General features: G+C 37.7%; 2 protein-coding genes across 3 annotated transcripts; both read right to left on the bottom strand.

Moving 5' to 3' along the window:
* Window positions 1–1166: 1166 nt before the first annotated feature.
* LOC311283628 (uncharacterized protein) lies at window positions 1167–13643 on the bottom strand. Its single transcript, XM_084398153.1, has 4 exons — window positions 13512–13643; window positions 1694–1820; window positions 1543–1610; window positions 1167–1454 (listed from the first exon to the last, which is right to left on the bottom strand). Exons 1-4 carry the CDS (start codon window positions 13588–13590, stop codon window positions 1432–1434), a joined length of 297 nt encoding a protein of 98 aa, XP_084254279.1. The 5' UTR covers window positions 13591–13643; the 3' UTR covers window positions 1167–1431.
* Window positions 13644–16749: 3106 nt separating this feature from the next.
* On the bottom strand, window positions 16750–18446 carry LOC311283619 (uncharacterized protein). 2 transcript variants are annotated; one of them, XM_084398139.1, is made up of 4 exons: window positions 17821–18441; window positions 17615–17741; window positions 17439–17513; window positions 16750–17312 (listed from the first exon to the last, which is right to left on the bottom strand). In XM_084398139.1, the coding sequence occupies exons 1-4, from the start codon at window positions 17891–17893 to the stop codon at window positions 17213–17215; spliced, it is 375 nt and encodes a 124-aa protein (XP_084254265.1). In that variant the 5' UTR covers window positions 17894–18441; the 3' UTR covers window positions 16750–17212. The 2 variants fall into 2 exon arrangements, with proteins under 2 accessions (XP_084254265.1, XP_084254266.1); XM_084398140.1 differs by having other exon boundaries at window positions 16777–17309; window positions 17821–18446.
* Between the last annotated feature and the right edge of the window lie 6660 nt (window positions 18447–25106).

Genomic DNA, 25106 nt, shown 5'->3' with positions numbered 1-25106 from the left:
TGTAGTAGTTTAATTTGGCTAGTTTACCAGTTTTCTCCCCATCCTAAGTAGTTCCCAATCTAAATAATACGTATTCTACCTTTTTATTAGATATTTCCTGGATTTCAAATTTAAGTTTACAAATATCTTGATACAATTGATTTGAAAGCATTGGGATAATTATTTTTCATAATTCTTATTTTTGTTATCTAATTCCTGTATGCTGTCCAGATCCTCCTTTTTCCATTTAGATGCATAACCTATTATCTTCCCTCTGACGTATGCCTTAGATGCCTCCCATTCCGTTGATCTTCTATCAGTACTACCAGTATAATTTTTTTTTTTTTTAATCTAAATCTTCTTTTAACGATAGGGCCTCATGAGATAGAAGTGAAGTGTTTAATCTCCATCTGCCTTTTCTCTTTTTGTCACAGTTAATATCAATACCTAGCTTCACGGCCGGGAGTTTTAATCAAAGTTTAACTTCTGCAAGGAGTTTTAATCAAAAATGTATTATTATGCTGTCTCTGATGGTTTTCCATTTAATTTTAATGTAGGCTAATCTTTTATTTTACTCTTATATTCAAATTTAAATAGTTTTTGTATGACTATGTACTCACATATATTCATATACTGTATTATTTAATGTATATTTATATATCATTACAGTTTTTCTCGATTGCTTAAACACATTTCTTGAAACTATGCCTCGTATTCTCAAAAATGTAAACACAAATCTATAACGTCTCACCCAATTCCCCAAACATCCTATTTTCAGGTCAAAATGTGGAATTGTATTGGAATGGTAAAGAGTGTTAGTACGTGACAGGAGGGCCTCTACTCAAGGATACAATATGATGAATAAGTCTAAGAATGTTCCACGTATAGTTGAAAATACCATCATTGGCCTAGAAAGATAACATTCTGGGAGTCAAGACTATAAAGGAGAAAGGATACCCTCCCTTCACTGTCACACTTGACAAACTATCAGTGCTGATCTGTTTTTTGCCCATTCAGTTACAGTCAATGGAGACTGAAACTTTCAAACTCAAAAATGACTTAGATAAAAAGAAAAAGTATCATTACTCACAGAAGAGAGAAAGTAATTCTGATTTGTAATGACACGAGGATGAGTAAAGAATGACAGAATGTTCCTATTTTGGTGAACTATTTATTTAATGATTCAGCTTAAATATAATTAAATACAGTCCAAACTGTTACAGAGAAAAGGCTGGATGTGTGTGTGAAAGAATAAGCAGTTTAATTTTTTTTTTTTTCAAAAGTGCATTTTAATTTTAAAGCAGATAAAACAAAGCAATTAAGTGAAACATCTTTTAACATACACATAAGCTAAATTGATTAAATAAACTTACATAATATATATTCTCTTTTTTTATATATATAGATGGATTGATATAGATAGATTTGCAGCATCTTTAGGCCTCCATTGGCTCAGTCCTCAATCTCCTTCAGACCTGGAGGAAAGATGATCACGTTATAAGTATTTTTTTTTATCAATACATAAGCATCATATTAAGATGTCATATTAATTTAGGGCTGTACCTTTCAGTCTGAATTGAATCCAGCGCGCTGTTGGATCAGAGCAGTACTTGTCTTTCTCTGTGTAGAATCTGCAGGACAGATATACAGTACCACTGAAATGAACACAATATCAGGCATATAAAACTGTGAAATGTGTGTAGAGAGAGCTTACACTATAGCATCCACACACGGACTCAGAGCATTCTGATGCCTGTATCCAATCAGTTTAACTTCAGGAGGGATTCTTCCCTTCGACACTTCCTTACAGCAAGTCACTCCAACTCTAGTGGGCCGACGATCTGAAAGAGAGACAGAGATTGAAATCTCCAAAGCACTTGTGCTGTGCGTACTGTATACAGTATGTGTGAAAACAAGACGATCTTGATCTTGATAAGGGCTCCATCAAAGAAAACAAACTGTGCTATAGCTCAACACAATCTATAGTAATGGATTCACCATAGGGGTGGGCGATATCTCGATATTTACGATATATCGAGATATTTTTTAAACTCGATATGGATTTTGACATATCGTATATATCGATATATTGTTTATATTTAATTCTGATTTCGGCAATTTGCTTGTTTGCCTTCTCTGTGCTGTGCTCGCGCTCGCCCCCGCCCTCCTCCGCCTCCTTGCTTTTGTTCCCCCTCCCCTCGCGTGTTGTCTCATTCAACCAAGTGCCCCGAGTCCGGTCAGGCACATACATTTTTCCCCGCCCAGCGAGTGCTTGAAGTGCGTCAGAAACAGCGCGCGCGCGATCAGTTGTTGTTGGTAATTTTTTGTGTAGCGTCGCCTCTCGCCGCATTGCTTTTGTTTGAGGGCGCACTCACACTTAACATGCTCCCCTGTAGAAACGGGCCTGGCAGCTCGCGCAAGGTCTAGACGCGGTGAAAGTTTCCTGATTGTGACGGATGGCTGAATTTACATGACACATTATAAATTAGCATTAGCCTAAGTTACCTATTCTGCTATACAGTGCCAAAAAGAAGAGAAGAGGATAAAGGTGGATAAAGACAGAGGTAAAGTGATGTAATGAATGAACAGTTTATCTAATTGTATAGTAGTAAGATACTGTAATTTAATGGCAGTTATTTTTACCTTAAACTTTATGCTAGCAGTTGTTCTGAGTTCCCCAGAGGCCCCAGACAGTGTGATTTTGTGACAATCATGTCAATTTTTAGATGCATTTTTATCACTTTTTTTTTAATTAATGTTTTACTCTACAGTTGTGCAGTTTTTGGGGGATATATGTCTTTTTTTTTTTTTGCCAAAATTAGTAATGATATTTCTATACAGGTTTATTAAAAATAGTGCAATATGTATTATTTCTTCCTTTATTTTACAGTTAAATTATTATTTTTGTATACAGGGATTTTTTTTTTTTTAAATGTCGCAGAAGCACTTTGTTCCTACATGAACAGCCTACCTATTTGCACGTCAATAAAAAAAAGACTTTGTGGTATTTGGCATATTTTTTTTTGCAGTAGTTTTTGGGGGGTTATTTTTCCTGTAAAGATATCGAGATATATATCGTATATCGAGATATAGCAAAATATATCGAGATATATTTTTTGCTCCATATCGCCCAGCCCTAATTCACCATCATTAAAGAGATAGTCCACCAAAAAATGAAAATTCTGTCATAATTTACTCACCCTGATGTTTTCTTCTGCTGAACAAAACAATATTTTGAAAAATTTCCCATTGACTTCTGTTGTATTTTTTGTCCATACAATGGAAGTCAAAGGGAACAGAAACTGCTTAGCTTCTAACTCTCTTTAAAAATATCTTCTTTTGTCTTCCACATAAGACAGTCAACAACATGAGGATGAGTAATTGATGACATAATTTTCATTTTTTGGTGGATATGCCTTTGGATTATGAAAACAGGTTGATGTAAATTAAATGGATCATAAATGCAAAATCTGAGTATAAAAATAAAAAAAGTTCATTAAAATCAGCAGATCCATAATAATCAATACCAAAGGCTCTTATAAAAATACAAGTCCAATGATAAAAAAATGTACTTGCTGCTCAGTAACACACAAGAACCATCATCATCAGAGCTAATTTCCAGCAGAGATGCATGATGTTTGCTCAAAATATTCACAAAACCAGATGAGGAAGACGTAGATTCTGTTTTGAAGGTGCTATCTAGACTCATATCCTTTTATATGGTTGTAGCGTTTATACGCCCACGTATAAATATTATTAATTATTATTCATAACGGAATATGACCAATAATTAATATTTTAATTATTTTTAATTATCTTCAGAATTTACTGTAGCAGAATCAATAGTATGATCATTTTATCAGTTCATCCAATGAACAGAAAGCATAAACAAGTATTAACTCTAGGAAATATAATATCTTCCTGGTCAAGAAAGAATTAATCCCCAGCTAACAATACATTACGAAGTAAATTAAGGGTAACAGCATAGGTAACTTAAATCGAAGTTCAAGACAATAAATCTGATAAGCACACACGAGTAATCTCTTTTAAATATAAACAATACTTTATTGATTATATAGACTGCTAACACATAAAGCTAATATCTAACACAAACACACGCACACACACACATACACATTCATACGCGTTGCAGAAAGGGATAGAGTGAGGAAAGAGTGGGTTTAAGAGTGAAAGGATGAAATCTCACGATTCCATATACACTAGACATGACCTGAACAAACCATCAATCATTAATTTAACCCTTCTATCGTTTTAGGCAGGTTATTAAAGTTATATAAATACACCAGTTAAGATTTTAGCCTGCATGGAGGTACTTGCGTATTTGCTTTTGGGGATTCCCTTTTTGTTGCGTGAAAGGGGTTTTCCCGGTCCGTTCGGTCTCCTAGTGCCTGATGTCTGGATCACGGGGTCAGTCACGTGGTGTGCTGGCGGAATGAAAGTCTTTGTTTGAAGCTGGTTTTGCAGAAGAAACGTGGCTCGAAATCTTGTCGCAAAACTTAACTTAGAACCGACACTCACAACGGAAAAGAAATGAAACTAAGAAAAGAAAGGAAATTGAGAGTAGATGATGATGGCTTGAATGAAGCTATTTAACCCATGTTCTTCAGATCTTGATTTGGGTTATTTCGTTTGCGCGTTTACATGGTTCCTATAGAGAGAGAGAGAGCTTCGAGAGCAGCGAGAGAGAGAGCGAGAGAGAGCAGCGAGAGAGAGCTTCGAGAGAGAGCAATTTGTTTTTGGGTCTAAGGTTTTAAACTAAAAGTTTGTCCAACCTCCAGGATGAGTTCTGGCCAATTAGACACTGGCTGAATTTAGGAGGTGACGTTCTTTTCAGTTCTGATCGTAAATCATGCTTATCTGTGCTCTCCTTACTAACAGAGAGAACAGGGGCCACAGTTTAGACATGATTTCTAATTAAAAGAAGATCAAAACATATTACACCGATATCATTCAAGCCATCTTGCTAGTTGTGTTCGTAAGATAGCATTGATATGAAACAGTACACACTTTCATTCATTCACTCCTTCTAATAGTTAATATAATAACTATTACCTGAATTAAATGGGATCAAAACATATTATCTTATTAAAATATACATATAAGTGGTGGAAACAACCCAGGATTAGGTAGTTGCATGATTGTTTGATCATGAGTCCATTGAAAATTGTTCTTGAATGATTTTATGTATAGTTATTGATAAGAATCAGTTCTCTGGTGAAGAGGCAGAACTCTGTTTGTTCAGAGGTCTTAATGAGGAAGTGTTCAGGAATGTTGTCGGGGGTTTCAGTAACATCTGCTGGTGTCGATTCTTCTTCTAAAGGGTCTTTTGCAGACTCTCTGGCACCGGGATGGGTGACTTATGGCTCTGGTCTTGGTGATTTGACTCTGGAATGTGCGGACACTGTCTTTATCTTAACCAGTAAGATAGTAGGCCACAAAGCTAGCCATTGACCATTTATGTGTTAGTGCCGGGGGCTCTTTCAATTAGTCAGACCGGTGATGATCATGAGACGTTCTGAACAAATCTTCCCCCCTCAGTCATCGAGAAGTAGAGAATTTGAATTAATATTCAAAAAGAAGATTAGTTGGTGGTTGCTTTCTACCCATTGTCGCTACATATCCCCCCTCCGTTCGACGATGTGTTGAGTAGAAGACATCGGTGAACGCTGGAGAAATGGGTAGAGGAAGCAAACACACACAGCAAACAACAAGACAACACCTCCATGACTGGTCACTTTACTGGTGCAGGACATTAGATTACCTAGGCATAAACAGGTTCACTCTCTCAATGTAGTTAATCACGTTGAATAAAGTTTAGTTCAATCTTAGGACCGTTATCCTAGTTCGGTTTGGGACGGTGATTAATCAATTTTGTGATTAAATTTGATTTGTTTGTTTTATTCTCTTCTAAATTGTTCTAGGTTTGGACCAATTTACCTTTCAATTTGTGATACGAATGATGCAGGGAGTTCTCTGGCTCACATTCGTTTTAAGGTGACTTACAAATATTAGGCGTGGTGTGTCAATCCTATTATTGCGACCTTGACCCTTATAGGGTGGACAGGCATTTTACCTAATAAAAGAAGAAGGAAAGGAAGGAGGAGGTAAAACAAAACAAAGCAGTTGAGTGTTCCTGGTATGACTTATAACTACTGTTGCGCAGCTAAGGTGTCAGGTATCACGATGTAATGAGAGGTGTTCTCAGGTGTACTTGTTGGATGGGTAGTTACCATGTTTCCTATGGTAAGTGTAGCTACGTTGTTAAGCTAGTTTCTGAAGTTAGTTTTTACCTGTGGGAGAAAACATGTTTGTTGCGTGTTTTGCACGGTAGAGGTGGTTAACTTCTATATGTTAGTGAGTATGTTAGGGGTGTTGTGTAGTGTATGCATGTATGCATGCATGTATGTATGTATGTATGTATGGTCAGATCTGTTTCAGTCTGTTTTGCTCCCCCCTTTGCTTGATGGCTTAGCTTTGATGAGCTTGTTGCCTCTTTGCCTTGGAGAAAGGATCTTCTGTGATCTGCTGGGGGTCAAACCAGTAAGGCAGGAAGTTCTCTGGCAGACATGGGGAGGTAGTTTGGCATGGATGCGTGAAGCTGTAGTGCGAAACTTGGTCTCCGTTGTTGCATTCCTCCGATGATGCCTTCTGGTTGTGACAGCCTTTCTGATCTTCTGTGCTTACTGTTGTTGCTGTAGCACACACATGGTTCTTGAGTTGGAGCTCGTTTGGTGGTTTCTTTATGAGTGATGGGTAACCAGGATGGTGTTTTCTGGTACCTCTGGGTGTTTGTCAGTGGTTGACTGTGAGAGACCACTTTGTTCTGTGTTGTTGTAGAACAAGTGGTTGTCATCTTCATTATGAAGGTGTATCAGATGAGTCGTGGGTCTTCCGTTCCATCGCTAGTCATAGCAAATTTGACTCATCTTGTTGGTCATCCGTGTTCAGCCTGCGTTCTAGGAACACTTCCCGTTGCCTCATTAGTGGTTCCATGTCTTTTCCATGCGGTTGGTGTGGTAGCTGTCATCGGCATGGGAGTCACGTTCTCTGTGCTTCTTACGAAGAACTGTGGTGTTGTCATTGCCACTGGTTGTCTTCCAGTGCAAGGCTTGTGTCTTGGCTGAAGGAGTTTGAAATTGTGGATGTTTTCAAACCTTTCTTTGAGGACATCTTCTGTTTGATGTGGGCCTTGTGTGTCAGGTCACGCAGCTGTTGAATTGTCATTGTGTCTGCGCAGGCCTCGAGACCAAGATAATAACTCAATCCGGGGTGCAGATTTCTCAGGAAGAGGTTTTTGAAATTCACATCCTCTTCATGTTCAGGTGAGTTATGTGCACCAAAGAAGGCTTGTCGAAAACGGTGGTAGTAGGCTTGAGGAGTCTCTTGCCGACCTTGTTTAGTTTCCAAAGCGATTAACACACCATGTTCCGACTCTGGGCCTGTGAATTCTTTAATCAGTGTCTCACATAGCAGCTGGTAGTTTGACTTGACATGAGCAGGTTGTCGGTCTAGGAAGCTTCGTACCTTTGGAGTGGATGTCGATCTGAGGATGTAAAACCTGTCTCTGTCAGTCACATGTGGTCTCACCTCTAGGTGGAAGTTGATATCTCGGATGTGGGCCTGGATGTCTGGGCCCTCCGTGGAGTTCAGGTTGAACTGAGTGATACTCTTAACCAGCTGGTTGAGATCTTTACAGGTCATCCCCTGTGCAGCTTTGGAGTCTGCCTGAATGAGCTCTCTTTGTTTGTTGGCAGTGAACAGTTCTGTGGTGAAGGCTGGTGACCTTTCGGGTTGTGGCCATTCACTTCTTTCACTGTATGCCAGTTCTTGGATGGAGGACTCTGTTCTGCTCAGCAGTGGTGATGCTGAGGGAGGTCTCTCCCTTCTTGGCTCTGGTTTCTGTTTGAAAATGTGCTGGAGTTCATCTCTGACCGTGTAGAGCTCGTCGTTGACGTCATCTCGCTGTTGGGTCAGATGGTCGATTTCAGCACTGCACCTTTCCAGGTGGTCTTTCAGAGCAATGATCTTAGAGTTCTTGACTTTAATGTCAGCTTTAGCTTTCTCTAGCTGGTGTTCAGCAGACTGGAGTTGGTTTACCAGGTGCTTCTGGACAGTCTTTAATTCTTGTTTGTCACGTTCAGTGACTGCAAGGGCTTCTTGGAGCTTGTAAACTTGCTTCTTTGTTTCTTGCTTCACTTTGTCGGGCACTTCGAGTTCGACTTGAGCTTTCACTTTGAGCTGGTCAGTGCAGAGTTGAGTGTGCATCAGCTCTCTCAGGAACTCAGTGGTCTGAAGCTTGAAGTCGTCCTGGACTTTCACTTCCAGCTTGTCTATGCGGCTCTGGGCACGTGTCAGCTCCTCCTGAAGGTGGGTGATGTGCTTGTCGCTTAGTGTCAGCTGGGCTGTGAAGGCATTGCTTAGGGAACAGATAATCTTGGTTAGTTCCGCGTGGTTGTGGTTCTGATTCTGGCTTGAATCATGTGTCAGGAATCTTCTCAGCGTTATGATTATTATTAAAAATAATAACAGTTCAAATGTCTTTGGTGTGAGGCAGTCTGCAATGCCTCCGAGCCAGGCGTCCACGTCAGTGGGGTTTGTTGTCCACGACATGTTGGCACGCTGGGGTGAAGAGACTGACACAGATCTGTGTGGGGTGTAAGCCTATATGTGGTTGAACAGCTAAGTGTCGTTTCAGTGACTGTACAACAATAGTGAAGTGTTGTAATGTCTAAGTGTTGGTCTCAGTGTAGACAGGTAGGTTAGTGATGTGGAAACTTTGTCACTCAACTAAGTGAGGGAAAGAGAGAAAAAGGTTAAAACAAATCTCAATTGAAAGGAATTTTTTTTTTTTTTGAAAAGCTGGTTTAAACTCGTGATGTGTCACTCAACTGAGTAAAGGGGAAAAAGAGAGAGAGGTTAAAACCAATTTCAATAAAACAAGAAAGAAAATTCTTAAGTAGGAGAAATATTATTTTTCTCGTAAATGCTTCCTATCGGTGATAATCTGTTTCCAGAAAGGTAAACAATATTATTGCTTATGTTTACAAGGAAAAATAATACAATAATAATGCTGATACCTTTTTCCGAGTTTTACAGGATTGACACCACACACCGTCAGTTGGACCGCTTACAGCTGGGATGCTATGAAGGCGACGGTTGCTCAACACTGGTCTCTGTTAATTGATCTTGGATAAGATGTTAAATTGTAAATTGCGTTTACAAAGACAGAGAGAGTATGGAGAACAAGAGAGGGTTTGATTACAAATCAAATACCTAATAATTGTTTTCTTTGGAAAAATTATCTTTCTCTTTCTTTAGACTCGATTGATGGTTCTTCCAGGTTTGTTTCCTACAAATGTGAAGGATGGGAAATCAGGACAGAACAGGAAGGATGTAAGAAGGAAAGGAGGGAAGGAGATTGGATCCACAAATGGCTCTGGAGCCTTTGTCGAACTACAAGTATAGAATTGATAGTTGCCAACCAACTAAACATTCAAAAATAAAGCTTTGTAAAGAGAGGGTTATCTCTGATCTATTTGAAACTTGTAGTGAGATACCAATGTCTCCTATTGAGGCTCAGGTGTGTCGCTCCACAGCGACAAAAAGAGGTAAATGGGTAAAATAGAATGGTTAAGTTTATAACCACAACTTGAGAAGGAGGTTACAACGCAATAACAATAAATGAGCAAGTAGGAGTCTAACAATATTTGAAATAGGGAAATGTGGGTTGAATAAGTTTACTTAACTTTCAAAGTTCAAAACGTATTCACCTTAAGTGATTAAATCTAAAAGAGTAATTTAGAAATTATGAAAATTATGAAATTAGATTTATTAAAAATAAATCTATAAATCATTAGAAATTACTTGTTTAGAAAAATAGATTTTCAATTTTAATTTCCTTTTTTAAATCAAATTAGAATTTGACAATTAATAATCATAAACCAGTATTTTCTTTTTCAAGTAAAATGCAGGTAAACGAAATTAATAATTGCAAACGAAATTTCCTTTTCACGGAAAATATGGGTAATTAAAATATTAGACAGGTAAAATAAGAAAGAAGAAAAGACCAACAGGTGTAAAAATCAAGGTGTTTAAATGGTTAAATCACTTTAACGTTGTTCAAACAGACACTGTATTTAACCACTGATGTTAATACAAATGACAAACGTAAATAATGCTTAAGGCTTTAGCATATAGGCCTCACTGTAAACAACTGCCTAGGTTAGGTTAGCTTAGCCAAGGGTTAGCAGCTAGCTTAGCCACCAAAGGGTTTGTTTACACTGTGGTCAGGGCTTTGCTGTGGCTCTGATCATGCGAGGGTCAGAGTTCCCCCGGAAGCGTTGGTTAAGACTTCCGTGTCACGATTGTAACTATGGCGACAAAACAACGCTAGTGGGCAAACATGTGAATTGCAGTTTGTAAACAGTAATGCATGTTACATGAAATGTCGGCACATTTCAACAATGTTCAAAGAATATGCACGTCGATCATATTACGTGAAATGTCGGCGCATTTCAAAAATACAAATAAAGGACACCACTCGTAGTTTTTATGACGTGGGGCTTCACTCAGTTGTTTAAGAGTGAGATTAACTTTAAAGGGCAGCTTTGCGCTGTAATAGATGGAACAATAGCGATCTCGGCGGATCGTCTCTGTGCAATGTTATCTGAGCACACAAAAACAACAGGGTTCCTAACTGTAACTGTTGGTTAAGTTTCAACGTCAAGCTTTACTTGAACACAACTTTAAATAATTCCTATTCAACTACACTCGGACATACGCAGTGTTTACGCGAGAATTAATTGAACTGACACAGATAAGCTTATAGTTTATCACGGGGATTGCCGTGGGACACGCACGGACAACCTGAGAAATAAAGACTAAGTTAATCTGTGAGGAGAATATTCGTCCTTGCAGTGGAACACGCACTGAGTGACAATCAGATAAATAAGGAACGTTAGACGAGGAACACGCTCATCCGTCCTTTACATGGTTATTTTAATTACTGCAGTTTTAATTTCATTCAGCTCTCTGACTGATACAAACACACATAACGTTATAGCTATTTGAAAGACTCTGGAACACGCAGACGTCTTAAGCTATAAGTATTTCAGAAATTGAGGGACACGCTCAATCCTTACCTTATCATTGTGTGAGATCTTATATCTTGGGTTATTTTACTGCAGTTTAAAATAAAATAAAAATAGGCAGGCAGCCTAGACTAGAGTAACAGCTCTCTCTGTGTATTCACATTCATTCAAACAGGGCGCGCGGCGCTCGCTGCATACGTCATACACACAGACTCGGAGGTCCGGATCTCTCCTCCGCATACTATGAAAATATAATTACTTCGTATATGCTTACAATTTAGGTTAAACTGCCCGCATTCTCCACCAATTAAATGTAGCGTTTATACGCCCACGTATAAATATTATTAATTATTATTCATAACGGAATATGACCAATAATTAATATTTTAATTATTTTTAATTATCTTCAGAATTTACTGTAGCAGAATCAATAGTATGATCATTTTATCAGTTCATCCAATGAACAGAAAGCATAAACAAGTATTAACTCTAGGAAATATAATATCTTCCTGGTCAAGAAAGAATTAATCCCCAGCTAACAATACATTACGAAGTAAATTAAGGGTAACAGCATAGGTAACTTAAATCGAAGTTCAAGACAATAAATCTGATAAGCACACACGAGTAATCTCTTTTAAATATAAACAATACTTTATTGATTATATAGACTGCTAACACATAAAGCTAATATCTAACACAAACACACGCACACACACACATACACATTCATACGCGTTGCAGAAAGGGATAGAGTGAGGAAAGAGTGGGTTTAAGAGTGAAAGGATGAAATCTCACGATTCCATATACACTAGACATGACCTGAACAAACCATCAATCATTAATTTAACCCTTCTATCGTTTTAGGCAGGTTATTAAAGTTATATAAATACACCAGTTAAGATTTTAGCCTGCATGGAGGTACTTGCGTATTTGCTTTTGGGGATTCCCTTTTTGTTGCGTGAAAGGGGTTTTCCCGGTCCGTTCGGTCTCCTAGTGCCTGATGTCTGGATCACGGGGTCAGTCACGTGGTGTGCTGGCGGAATGAAAGTCTTTGTTTGAAGCTGGTTTTGCAGAAGAAACGTGGCTCGAAATCTTGTCGCAAAACTTAACTTAGAACCGACACTCACAACGGAAAAGAAATGAAACTAAGAAAAGAAAGGAAATTGAGAGTAGATGATGATGGCTTGAATGAAGCTATTTAACCCATGTTCTTCAGATCTTGATTTGGGTTATTTCGTTTGCGCGTTTACATGGTTCCTATAGAGAGAGAGAGAGCTTCGAGAGCAGCGAGAGAGAGAGCGAGAGAGAGCAGCGAGAGAGAGCTTCGAGAGAGAGCAATTTGTTTTTGGGTCTAAGGTTTTAAACTAAAAGTTTGTCCAACCTCCAGGATGAGTTCTGGCCAATTAGACACTGGCTGAATTTAGGAGGTGACGTTCTTTTCAGTTCTGATCGTAAATCATGCTTATCTGTGCTCTCCTTACTAACAGAGAGAACAGGGGCCACAGTTTAGACATGATTTCTAATTAAAAGAAGATCAAAACATATTACACCGATATCATTCAAGCCATCTTGCTAGTTGTGTTCGTAAGATAGCATTGATATGAAACAGTACACACTTTCATTCATTCACTCCTTCTAATAGTTAATATAATAACTATTACCTGAATTAAATGGGATCAAAACATATTATCTTATTAAAATATACATATAAGTGGTGGAAACAACCCAGGATTAGGTAGTTGCATGATTGTTTGATCATGAGTCCATTGAAAATTGTTCTTGAATGATTTTATGTATAGTTATTGATAAGAATCAGTTCTCTGGTGAAGAGGCAGAACTCTGTTTGTTCAGAGGTCTTAATGAGGAAGTGTTCAGGAATGTTGTCGGGGGTTTCAGTAACATCTGCTGGTGTCGATTCTTCTTCTAAAGGGTCTTTTGCAGACTCTCTGGCACCGGGATGGGTGACTTATGGCTCTGGTCTTGGTGATTTGACTCTGGAATGTGCGGACACTGTCTTTATCTTAACCAGTAAGATAGTAGGCCACAAAGCTAGCCATTGACCATTTATGTGTTAGTGCCGGGGGCTCTTTCAATTAGTCAGACCGGTGATGATCATGAGACGTTCTGAACAAATCTTCCCCCCTCAGTCATCGAGAAGTAGAGAATTTGAATTAATATTCAAAAAGAAGATTAGTTGGTGGTTGCTTTCTACCCATTGTCGCTACATGGTATTGTTCAAGACAGGATATTGACTTCCTTTGCATCTCTAACCAGTAAGAGACTGCAGACCCCATGTGACAAACCAGTTGAATTCATGATCACAGCATTATGATATCCTGCAAATTAAGGGTTCTTCCAAAGGTTTCTCATAATCAGCAGAAACAGTATCATTGACTGTGTGCTGCATGTTTAGTTACTTACAGTTGCCCTGTGCACCAGTGAAGCATCCAATGAGGATGACCAGAACAGTGACGGTGATGAGTCTAGAAGTCCAGGCCATAGCTCTCGGTGTCCAGATCACAGGTGTTGTTCAGTTAGTTGGTGTTGATTATGACGTAGCTCCTTTAATGAGTTTAGTTTAGGGGTTATGTTTCTGCAGACTTGAAGCTGATGTGTTGATCTCCACTTGATGTCCTTTACCTCAATGGATTTGTTCACGTTTATTCATTGTTGGTTTAAGAAGTACTTTTATATTCATGTCATCTATAACTGGGTGTTTCTTCAACTATGAGCAGTTTTAATTATGTGGATTTTTTCAACCACATGCTCATTTTCACCACATCTCACATGTATTGTTTAATATGAAACGTTTCTAAGACATTTTATAATGTGTCATATAACAAAAAAAATAAAAAAAATAAAAAATAATAATATGTTAGTTTGAATAAAAATCAACTCCTATAGGACATAAAAGAACATAAAAGAAAACTATTATGATGTTTTCAATATTATAAGATATCAGATGATGTGGATTTTAAAACAGACAGATCATAAGGTTATAATTATTTATTTAGATGCCCATGAGTGTGTTATGTTGATGTTTTTAGTTCTAATATTCAAACCGACAGCCAGCCTAAGTTTCTGACAGATGTGATAATGTGTGTGAGGGGTGAACTATGTTTGATTGTTGGGTAATAATTTTGAAACGTGCTGGAGACGTTCAAAATGCTTTTTGCGTAGTTCATGCTTATTTTATGGAATGACGTTTATTTTGTGGCCTAAATTACGTTACAGAGACTGACATGTTTGGCTTGTCAGAAATTTTACATTCAGCTGTCGCAAATTTGTTTTTGGACAAAGTTGTTTTATTGTCTCTTACAACAAAAATATTGTATTTAAACCCATGAAAATGCAGTTAATATAAAATACAGTTTTTCTCGATTGCTTAAACACATTTTTTGAAACTATGCCTCATATTCTCAAAACTGTAAACACAAATCCATAACGTCTCACCCAATTCCCCAAACATCCTATTTTCAGGTCAAAATGAAGCTCTAGACTCAAAACCATTCACTCTTGCTGAAAAACCAAACTTTGCCCTCAGACAGGACACACAAGCCCTCAAAATCACACACACTACAACATAGTCTTACACACTGGTGCAATAAATTCAAAACAACATTTCCAAAACTGGTAAGTTATGTTGCTTGTGTTTCCCCCCTCACAAACCTTTTTAAGAACACAAAAGACACAACGAATGGATACATTGGCTTATTTTTATTCATTCATGTACTACACAGTACAACACACACACACACACACACACACACACACACACACACACACACACACACACACACACACACACACACACACACACACACACACACACACACACACACACACACACACACACACACACACACACACACACACACACATAGACTTAATGGTTTTTATACTGTACAAACTGTATATTCTATCTCCTTACACTAACCCTACCCCTAAACCTACCCATCACAGAACACTTTCTGCATTTTTACATTTTCAAAAAAACTCATTCTGTATGATTTATAAGCTTGTTTACCCATGGGGACCTCAGTTTAGGTCCCCACTGTGACACGAGTCCCCATGAGTCTGTGTGCATTCAGGTTGAAGTCCCCACCGGGATAGAAAAACATAAACACACACACACACACACACACACACACACACACACACACACACACACACACACACACACACACACACACACACACACACACACACACACACACACACACACACACACACACACACACACACACACACACACACACACACACACACAAAACAAAAATGTTTTCCCTGTTTTATTTTATTTTATTCTCTCCTCTAAAAAACTTTGTATATTTACTTACAGTAAGATGTGTGTGACCATCATATGACAGTAAAAGAGCACACACAAACCTTATTCTAATATGGAATTGTATTGGAATGGTAAAGAGTGTTGGTATGTGACAGGAGGGCCTCCACTCAAGGAGACAATATGATGAACACGTCTAAGAATGTTCCACATATGGTAGAAAGATAACATTCTGGGAGTCAAGACTATAAAGGATGAAGGATGCCCTCCCTTCACTGTCACACTCTGTGTCACTCTGTGTGACTGTACGACGGCTGGCCTTTTCTTGCAAGAAAATACACCTCATCAAAGTCTATTGGAAATGTTTGTCTCTTAATACATAATAAATACATGTCTATGGTTAGAGTCATAGGTTAGAGTGTGCATTGATCTGCACTTCGAATTCTAACCGGAAATAGTAGACCATCCGGGTATCTTTGGAATACTCTTTTCAACATACTACGATTTGGGACGTACTAATTCTAGTTTCGCATACTATTTAGGACGGATAGTATGCGAATTGGGACTCAGCAATGGGCATCTCAAGTGGCTTGAATTTCATCTGAGAATTTTCATTCTTCTTCTTCTTCTTCTTCTTCTTCTTCTTCTTCTTCTTCTTCTTCTTCTCTTCCCCTCCCCCTTCCTAATGTGAATGACACCGTGGGGGAAGAGGACCTCTAGTGGTTACCCAGGGAACACAAACCAGACACTGTGACAGGAATAGTGTTTATAGTTTAGTGAAATGGGTGTGCTTTTTGATAAATGGCATTATGGTTTAAAAAGTTCAAAAGCCTGGTTATAGTGTTTAAGCAATCAAGATAAACTGTAATAGTGAAAAATCACTTTTTAAAACTTTTGTTCCTTACCCCTTAGTGTTTACTTACTTGCAGATTTCCTTACTTAATTAGGATGTGAAGTTTAACCTGAATGACTTAAATGAACATATGAATATGTGAAGATATACCAACTTATTCATGCTAATAAGTGTTGTTTCATTATTACTGCTTAGTGTTTACTTATTTACTTCCTTCCTTAATTAAGCTGTGAAGATGTTAATGACTTAAATTAACATATATGAGTATGTGGAAAAAAATCGAAAAGGACTTTTTCATTGTCAACACTCAATTTCATAAGATACCACTAATAAGAGTACCATACAAATTAGCATTTGATTATGGATGACATTTACATAAGTAGCACAAGGAAGGACATGCATAATCATCAACCAACTGCTAATGTAAGAATAAAGATGCTAAAGAGAAAAGGTGTCATCGTTTCTGACAGTGACCTCTTGCACACATTCAGAAACATCAACCACAAGCAAAACCAGTTGTTGCTGATCATAGTTTATTTATAGTTTCAGATTGCACTCGTTCATTTGCATAATCAACACAAACATTTTCGGGTTTGCTCTCATACAAATCAGTCTTAATTTCACTCAGACTTGTGTCACCCTTCTTAACACAGTCCATTACATTGAGCGAAATATATTTCAATGTGAAATATAATATATAAGCTAATAATTTATTTAAACACATTTGTTCTAAAACAGTTTCACTATTATTAAGTTTCTGAATAAATTTAATAAATTAAGAACTTTCACTGTCAAACTACATATGTATTCGACAACATACATTTTAAATATTCAATTTACATACACCTATTTTACTAAATGTCACTTTAAATATTTTCAAAATTCAACAGCATAATCTCTTAAGTTTTAGAAGAAATGTGTTTAAAACAAGGAACTACTTGTAGATGTGTTCTCATTACGAGTTTGCTTTTAGATATTCATGATTCATGATCTGTCAGTTGATTGGGAAGATCCTCCCACAGGAGTGAGTTTACTGATAGATGATGCTGGTGGTGGCGTGGAAGTCATATTTCTTTGAGCTCTGCTGTAAAAAAAAAAAAACACAATATGGATACAAGAATACTACTGTATACTTAACATGCAACACTTTATAAGATTATGTTGTTATAAAGTCAGGTATGTTTCACCACACTTGCTGGGTTTAACTTACAAAAGCTTCTTAACTTCCTCCATCACCCATCGTTGTCTCCAATCAGAACAGAACTCTCCTCGTTCAGTCTTAAAGCTGTTAAAGAGAATGAAAAAGTTAAAACAGAAATCTAGCATCAGATGCTGTTGATCTCTAATCATGACATGTTTTCTTTAGAGAAGAACTGGGATTCTTACACGACGGCCTTCAGACATGGAAGAGTTTGGTTTTGCAGCAGCCTGAAACTGATGATAGGATCAGTCAACTTTGTTTTGGAGACGACAGTACAGCATGTTTTCATCTTCTGATCAGCATCTGCTGAGACTGAAGAAAAAGGTACACCTCAATATTCTGCACCGTTCCATCAGATATAATAATATACAAACAGTTTCAAGCACTTTACCTGTTATAGTCCAGATCACAGATGCAAAAACCACAACAGCCAAACTCCTCATGAGGATCCTTTGTGTCTCCATTGTCACAGTCGATCTTCAACTTTCACTGCTTGTGTCTGAGAGAATATATTCAAGACTCTTACTAGTTCGCCTTAAATAGTCAATAAAGCGGAACTTAAACTGCATGGGCTACACATCCTGTCCATTTATTTTTGTAGATGATTTCATCATTGTTCCGTTTCATCACCAACTTTGCTGTCAGTCATTTAATTGATATAAATTCAATGTATGCTGAAAAAAGGTAATAATTTTTAATATTCCAATAGATCAAGTTATTTTATCAATAGAGTGTTTTTTTATTTAGTGATTCAAATATATTTTATCTTGTAAGTAACATTGACCAGTTGTCCATTCAAATGAAGCGAAATAGGAACGAAGAGCTGACGTCATACTGTTACTTCAACTAAGAGGTTTGTTGGGGAGTTTTGCTAGTCGTGGGATGGCATGGGTCAAGTTTTCCATTTAACAATATTCTTAGACACAGATTCTCCATAACTGTCAAATTCCTCTGAAATGCAAGACACTGTCTTCCTTTATTGACAGATTTAAAGACATCCAACACTGAAAAGGCCATTTTCAGAAATAAATATAAATACTAAATGAATATATTTAAATATATAATAAAATGAACTAGATATACAGAACAAAAATGGGATATGTATATCCATTAATATGTTTCTGTATAATTGTGTTCTTATTTAAAGGTTGTTCAAACACTAATGATCTGGACCAGGACTGGATTTACAATAGTGTTCAGGTCAAAATCTCACACACTCTGTTTATTAATAGTTTGTATTTACCATGTAGGCTTATCAAATCCTCTTTTTCTATCTTGCTTTCCACTGTGAAATGGGATGAGATGATTGGACACTGGCTGAAGTTATTTATCCACCACTGAGTAATATTTCCTAAATTATCATCCTTCATACACCTAGCATCATCTTTTGTGCTCATACACATTAGATTATTTTTTTTTAAGTTTAGCCAATGTAAGGACATATACTGCAACTTGAAAAATATAACCTTGTCATCACCTGTAGCCAATGTTGTCTTCATCTCTTAGCTCTGATATTATTTTTTCGTGATCAGCCCATATGTGTTATTATAATTCATCATTCATTGCTGTCAGTCGTGATGGTGATTTATAACCACACATACTAGCGCTTTACCACAATGAACCACTAATAGGAGAAATGCACTGTTGTATCTGTGCTACAGGTGATCATTTCAGAGAACAACAGATGCAAAGATGGACACACCACTAAGATGGTTTATATCAGCTCAGATGACTTTAATACATTGCATGAGGTTTGTTCAAAAGCTCATTATGTGGATCGGTTTATTTAATCAACATTTCCATCCATACTTTGTTAAAGGCCCACTGAAGTGCCTTGAAACGTGCAGCATTATTCAATGTGTTGACTTAATTTCCACTGAAACAGGAAGAGAGGGCGGGACATATCGAACAGTTCCTCTCCTTTTTAAAAATAGCCAGCCAATAGCATTTAGTCTATATCACAGCTCGGCCAGAGCAGCTGAGTTTCTTAAAGTCGCAGGGTCCCCCTAATTTCTGACTGTTTCTTCTCCTAATCTCATCCATATTGCTTTAAAACAGAGGTCTTCAATCTTGCTCCTGTGGGCCACTGTCTTGCAGAGTTTAGTTCCAACCCTAATCACACACACCTTAATAAGCTCATCAAGCTCTTCAGGAGAGGTTGAAAATACAAAGGCAGGTGTGCTGAAGCAAGTTGGAACTAAACTCTTCAGGACAGTGGCCCTCCAGGAGCAGGATTGAAGACCTCTGCTTTAAAATACAGCATTCTGTGCAGAATTCAAAAGGGTGATAATATGTTTTGTGGTAGCTATGCGCTGACTCGCGCATATGATCCGCTCTGATCATGTCTCTAGACCGGAGCAGACTGTGTCGCGCTGAGGCGATTCATGTCACACATGACTTCATTCGACTTAATGGAAAGCATTTACACTGTCTGAATCATTCCCTATACCCTATATTGTGCACTATGTGCCATTCACCATGTAGAGAATAGTAAATGTGTGAACAAGTGTAGGATTTGAGGGCGAACCAAACACAAATTAATCTTGAAGATGATTCGTTCAAGCATAATTTCACACAAAACTCACACCTCAGACCACAAATCACCAATCCAGAACCATAAAGTCCAGGCTCCAGCCGGTCTGAGCTAACCAACGAAAACCCTCAGCTAAGAACTTTATGGCCATGCAAGCTTCAAAGAGATGAGCCCAGCAAAAGGAAGAACGTGTCAACGTTTGATAGTTTGGAAGAGACTGATTGCTTCAGAGATGGCATAGCTCGGGATCCACCAAGATAACGGCAGAGGTTGTTTGATCTTAAGGCAAAGGATTTAAAACAGACCTCCTTCTTCTTAAGGACCTCTGAACGACCCCAGGGTTGAAATCTCTTAAAACCACAGAGACTGAGACTTTACATATCAAAATACATAAATTTGTCCCTTAACAATTTCTGACTGACTTATAATCAAACATCGGTCAACTACATAATTCTATATCATGTCTACGACCTATATATGTTACTATTATGCTTAGATCACATACAAGTCATGTAATTGTTATAACTGAAAGTGTGTCTTGTTTCCTATCAGTACGATCATACGTTCTTAATTCAGAAGATGGCTTGATTTAAATCTGTGTAAAATGTTTCGTATTCTTATAATAGGAATCATGTCTAAACTGTACCCTGTACTCTCTGCTAGAGCTGGAGAGTAAAGAGATCACAGATAAGGCATGATTTACGATGAGAGATAAGGAAAACTCAAATAAGGACAGTGCCTAATTGGTCAGAACTCATCCTGGAGGCTGGACAAACATTTGAGTTTAAATCAAAGCAGGAGAAGATTCCAGAATGCAGGAGAAGATTCCAGAATGCATTAGAAGATACATTGAGTAGTCATGGAGAAACCATGACGGAGTAACCAGACAGACGAGCACACAAAAGAACCCAAATCAAGATCAGAAGAACATGGGTTAAACAGCTTCATTCAAGCCATCTAACAACTCGTCTCACTTTTCTTACTTTACTTAGTTTTCTTTTCTTTTCCGTTGAGATTCTTGGTTTTAAGTTAAGTTCTGCCGCAAAGTTTCGGTTAAACGATTCGACTGCAAAGCCCGCTTCCAACTTCAAAAGACTTTCCATCCATCCACGAACACACCACGTGATTGGCTGCCCAAGATAATCCAAATTTAATGTCTTAAACTGCTGATCGAAGTTACCTTGCTAATAAATAGTGTTTTCACTAGTTTGGATATTTACATTCGCTGCAGAGCTGATAGTTACGGCCCGTTCAAATTAACGCCGCATGAGTCATTTGCTCGGCTGTAATAAGTGATTCTTTCAAATTAGCCTACCTATAATTAATTAATAATTCCCTTTGAGCTAAATTGACCTGTCTGACCCTTACACAAGTGACTGGGGTGGGACACTTTATTCTAGAAAGCATTTGATTGGACCGAAAGTGCAGAGTGATGTCATCAAAATCATTGATCCATACTGGCAGAAGTGAGAGACTGTAAGTTTTGAATGCTTATATCTTTTAAATAGGAATTTTGTCATTGTTTTGGAACACACTAGCTTAAATAACAGTAAGGTTAACATATTCATACTAAAAGAAGTCAATTTTGATTTCATGGGAACTTTAAATAATTGGTATATCATTTATAGTCGATGATTGATTTGTACCTGATTTTGTTTTGTTTAATTTTCTGCAAGAAGTTCAAAGATAATACTGCTGTATCTTATGGTTTTTGATTTAATTTTAATGTGATATTTAATTTTACTCTATATTCATATAGTTTTTGTATGACTATGTACTCACATATATTCATATACTGTATTATGTAATTTATATTTATATATCATTACATGTCTTAGTTAATGTATAGGCCTACTTTATTTCTCTAAGCATAGAGTATGCTTTCTTCTTGGACATTCCCAAGTATGATATGCTCTGTTTCTCCATGCAATCTATGCTCTCATGCCTACCGTATACTACACTTGAGAGTGTTTATCCTGTTTCCATAAAGATGTGTCATTTTAAGGGTGCATGTTTTTGACCTAAACCGAGTAGTAAAACTTGACTAGTAGTAGCGTCTTGTACGAGGTAAATCAATTTTCTCACCACAAAGAGCAGGGTTCTCAAGTTTTATCAAAAGCTTGGAGTGAGATCACATGCGGTTAGGGGAGGTGCCCTAATGGAGCCCCGCCCCCGCCCCGCCCCCCAATTTTACCCATTGTTCATAATTAACCAGCACAAATTAAAATTATAACAATTGGTAAATCTGATAAATGTCAGAGCAATTCATCACATCAAATATACTCTTTAATGTTATATTTCAAAATTACAAAAATATAACAAATTGCTCCAAACAGTTTGGAAAAACAAATCTCTTTGCATTTTGAATGTGTCTAGTTGAAATGGTATAATGATTTATTGTGTGGTGGGACATTGTGAACAAATGACATATTAGAGTATTAAGGTGTGTGTGTGTGTGTGTGTACACAAGAGTACACACTCCAGCTTATGAAATGTGTTTTGTGTTGTAAGTGTTTGTTGCACATTTTGATGCCTTGATAACAGGGAGTAGTTAGGGGGCTCCCACTTGAAGCACTGTGGCTCGATGCCAGACATTTAAATTAAAATATTACCCAGAGCACTCTGCTTTAATACATGTAGCCTTAATGTAACTAGAAAGACTATTAATACAGTATAATATATAAAATTATATAATATTTAAAATAAAATGAAGAAATACATCTTCATTCCTTCCCATACCCACTAACATTTCCCTTAGTTTCAGATAACGTAAGCTAGCCAAACTGTGCCAATGCTTCTGGCCTGGTAGCAAAGTAGTTGTAGAGTTTTTGACTGCATCAATAATAATGTATACGATGGGCTATATATTAAATGTTCTAGCCTAAAAATGTTAGACGAGCTTTCTTCCAACTTACCTTCTCCATCACGACGTGTGTTCATGATGTTGTTGTTGGTTACCTAGTAACGAACGTACGGTGGCCGAGAATGTTCCGTCAACTTTCGTGTGTTCGCGCATCTATGTTGCCTAGTAACAAACGCAATCTGGCCGAGATAAGTGCTGGCGGCAGGAAACTTCACTTTGTCTGCCTGCGCCTCGTATACAAAGTTATATATAAAGCTTGCAGGACAACTTGGTTGGCATTGCCTTTTCAGCGTGAGAAATACACGGTGTGGCGTGTGAGCGTGTGAACTGGTTGAATTGCGTGTGTCTCACGGCCAATGCGTGAGACTTGAGAACCCTGACAAAGAGTACCAAAACACTGATAGTACAAGAAAATAGTTCCGTGTTTACGTTTTTTAATGACATTCAGAACCAGGGTATAGGCCCATTAAAGTGGGTAACCATGTCACATGGAAATGTCAGAGTAGGCTACTTTTTTAAAAAAGGTAATTTTGAGGAACTGTGTCATTAATAAGTATTTTATAGATGCCTGTAGAAGCCCATAGTTACATTAAAGGTGCTCTAAGCAATGTCACACGTTTTTTAGGCCAAAAAAACATTTTTTGACACATCCAGCAAACATCTCCTCACTATGCGCTAGCTGCCTGTCCCTGCCTGCCTGTAAAAAAACGGGGCCTCTGTAGACAGCCCAGGCTCCACAAATGGCAAGAAAAGCAAACTGGCCCAGCCTTGGCCACGAAACATAACAAACAGTGTTCCAGCCAATAACCGACAAGAATGATTTGGGGGTGGGGGTTGAAGGGCAGAAGGGCTTCCAATTCGGCATTCAGGTGGCTCTGTTTTGCTGGACAGGTGGGTAAATCCTGTTTGGTTTTTCTAAATCCACAGAAGGGAGGGGGAGGGGACGGGATGAGGAGGAGGGAGGGTCGAGCTAGTCTGTTTTGTTTGACAATACTTCGAACGTCAACAAGAAGTGACGTCACCCAGCATAGCTTAGAGCACCTTTAATATAATAAAACTTCCCAGTTTTTGAATGTCTTGTTTGGAGATGTAGCCTATAGGCTACCGTACATATGCAAAGTTGTTATTTGCTTCATGTTCATTTCTGTTTTTGTTTCTTGAATTCCATAACATCTTTCATTTGTTTAGTTGTTAGCCAAATAAACACTGGTACTTTGTCACTGTCAACCCAATTCAGCTGATAAATTGCATGACCTTCTCTGTGCATGAATTGCTGTTCTCCACTAGATGGCGCACATTATATTACTGAAACACAATATATATGTAGTATGTAGAGAAATATTACTACTCAAAAAGGACTCAAAAGAAAAAGTATCATTAGCCCACAGAAGAGAGAAAGTAATTCTGATTGATAATGACACGAGCATAGTAAATAAATAATGACAGAATGTTCCTATTTTGGTGAACTATTTATTTAATGATTCAGCTTAAATATAATTAAATACAGTCCAAACTGTTACAGAGAAAAGGCTGGGTGTTTGTGTGTGTGTTTTGTTTTTTTAAATTGCATTTTAATTTTAAAGCAGATAAAACAAAGCAATTAAGTGAAACATCTTTTAACATTCACATAAGCTAAAATGGTATCTAATAGTGCTTAAATGAACTTGCATGATATATATTCTCTTTTTTTTTTTTATAGATAAATGGATTGATAGATCTATAGCATATTTAGGCCTCCATTGGCTCAGTCCTCAATCTCCTACAGACCTGGAGGAAAGATGATCACGTTGTTTTTATCAATACATAAGCATCATATTACGATGTCATATTAATATAGGCTCGTACCTTTCAGTCTGAATTGAATCCAGCGCGCTGTTGGATCACAGCCTAAACCGAGTCTAGTCAAACGTGACTGCTAAATCCTTGTCTATCCAGAAAGACTGCCGTTTGCCAAAGAAAGATTCATTTTCCCCTCACAATATTTCATTAATCATGTCCTGTCTCCTTTTTTTAATGTTTAGATATCACAACTAATCAGAACTGGCCATGCCCGATTCGTAAATGAATTACTCTTGTGAGTCGGTTCTTTAAATTGGCGTAACTGGTTAGCACAACCATAGATATCATAATATCTATGAGCACAACGGTCCGACCCTACTGAACCGGTTCATGAGTCTGAATCATTCGGGCAACTCGCTCAGGCACTGAATCGTTTGGAGAAACGTTTCACTCTGTACAGGGTTTCTGCAGGTTTCAGTAAGTCAAATTTAAGACCTTTTTA

Source organism: Rutilus rutilus, assembly GCF_951802725.1.
Source record: "Rutilus rutilus genome assembly, chromosome: 24".
In the NCBI taxonomy this organism is placed as follows: Eukaryota; Metazoa; Chordata; class Actinopteri; order Cypriniformes; family Leuciscidae; genus Rutilus; species Rutilus rutilus.
The sequence above is the reverse complement of the archived record's forward strand: the minus strand, read 5'-3'. Positions and strand labels throughout refer to the sequence as shown.

Bases quoted from the DNA above. Each gene is read 5' to 3' on its own strand.
- LOC311283619 (XM_084398139.1), bottom strand. From the start codon at position 17,893: ATGGAGACACAAAGGATCCTCATGAGGAGTTTGGCTGTTGTGGTTTTT. The intron at 17,742-17,820 runs GTAAAGTGCTTG...CTTTTTCTTCAG, and splicing joins TGTGATCTGGACTATAACAG to TCTCAGCAGATGCTGATCAG. The intron at 17,313-17,438 runs GTAAGTTAAACC...TTTTTTTTACAG, and splicing joins GAGGAAGTTAAGAAGCTTTT to CAGAGCTCAAAGAAATATGA.
- LOC311283628 (XM_084398153.1), bottom strand. From the start codon at position 13,590: ATGGCCTGGACTTCTAGACTCATCACCGTCACTGTTCTGGTCATCCTC. The intron at 1,821-13,511 runs GTAAGTAACTAA...TCTCTCTTTCAG, and splicing joins CACTGGTGCACAGGGCAACT to ATCGTCGGCCCACTAGAGTT. The intron at 1,611-1,693 runs GTAAGCTCTCTC...TCTGTCCTGCAG, and splicing joins CCGTGTGTGGATGCTATAGT to ATTCTACACAGAGAAAGACA.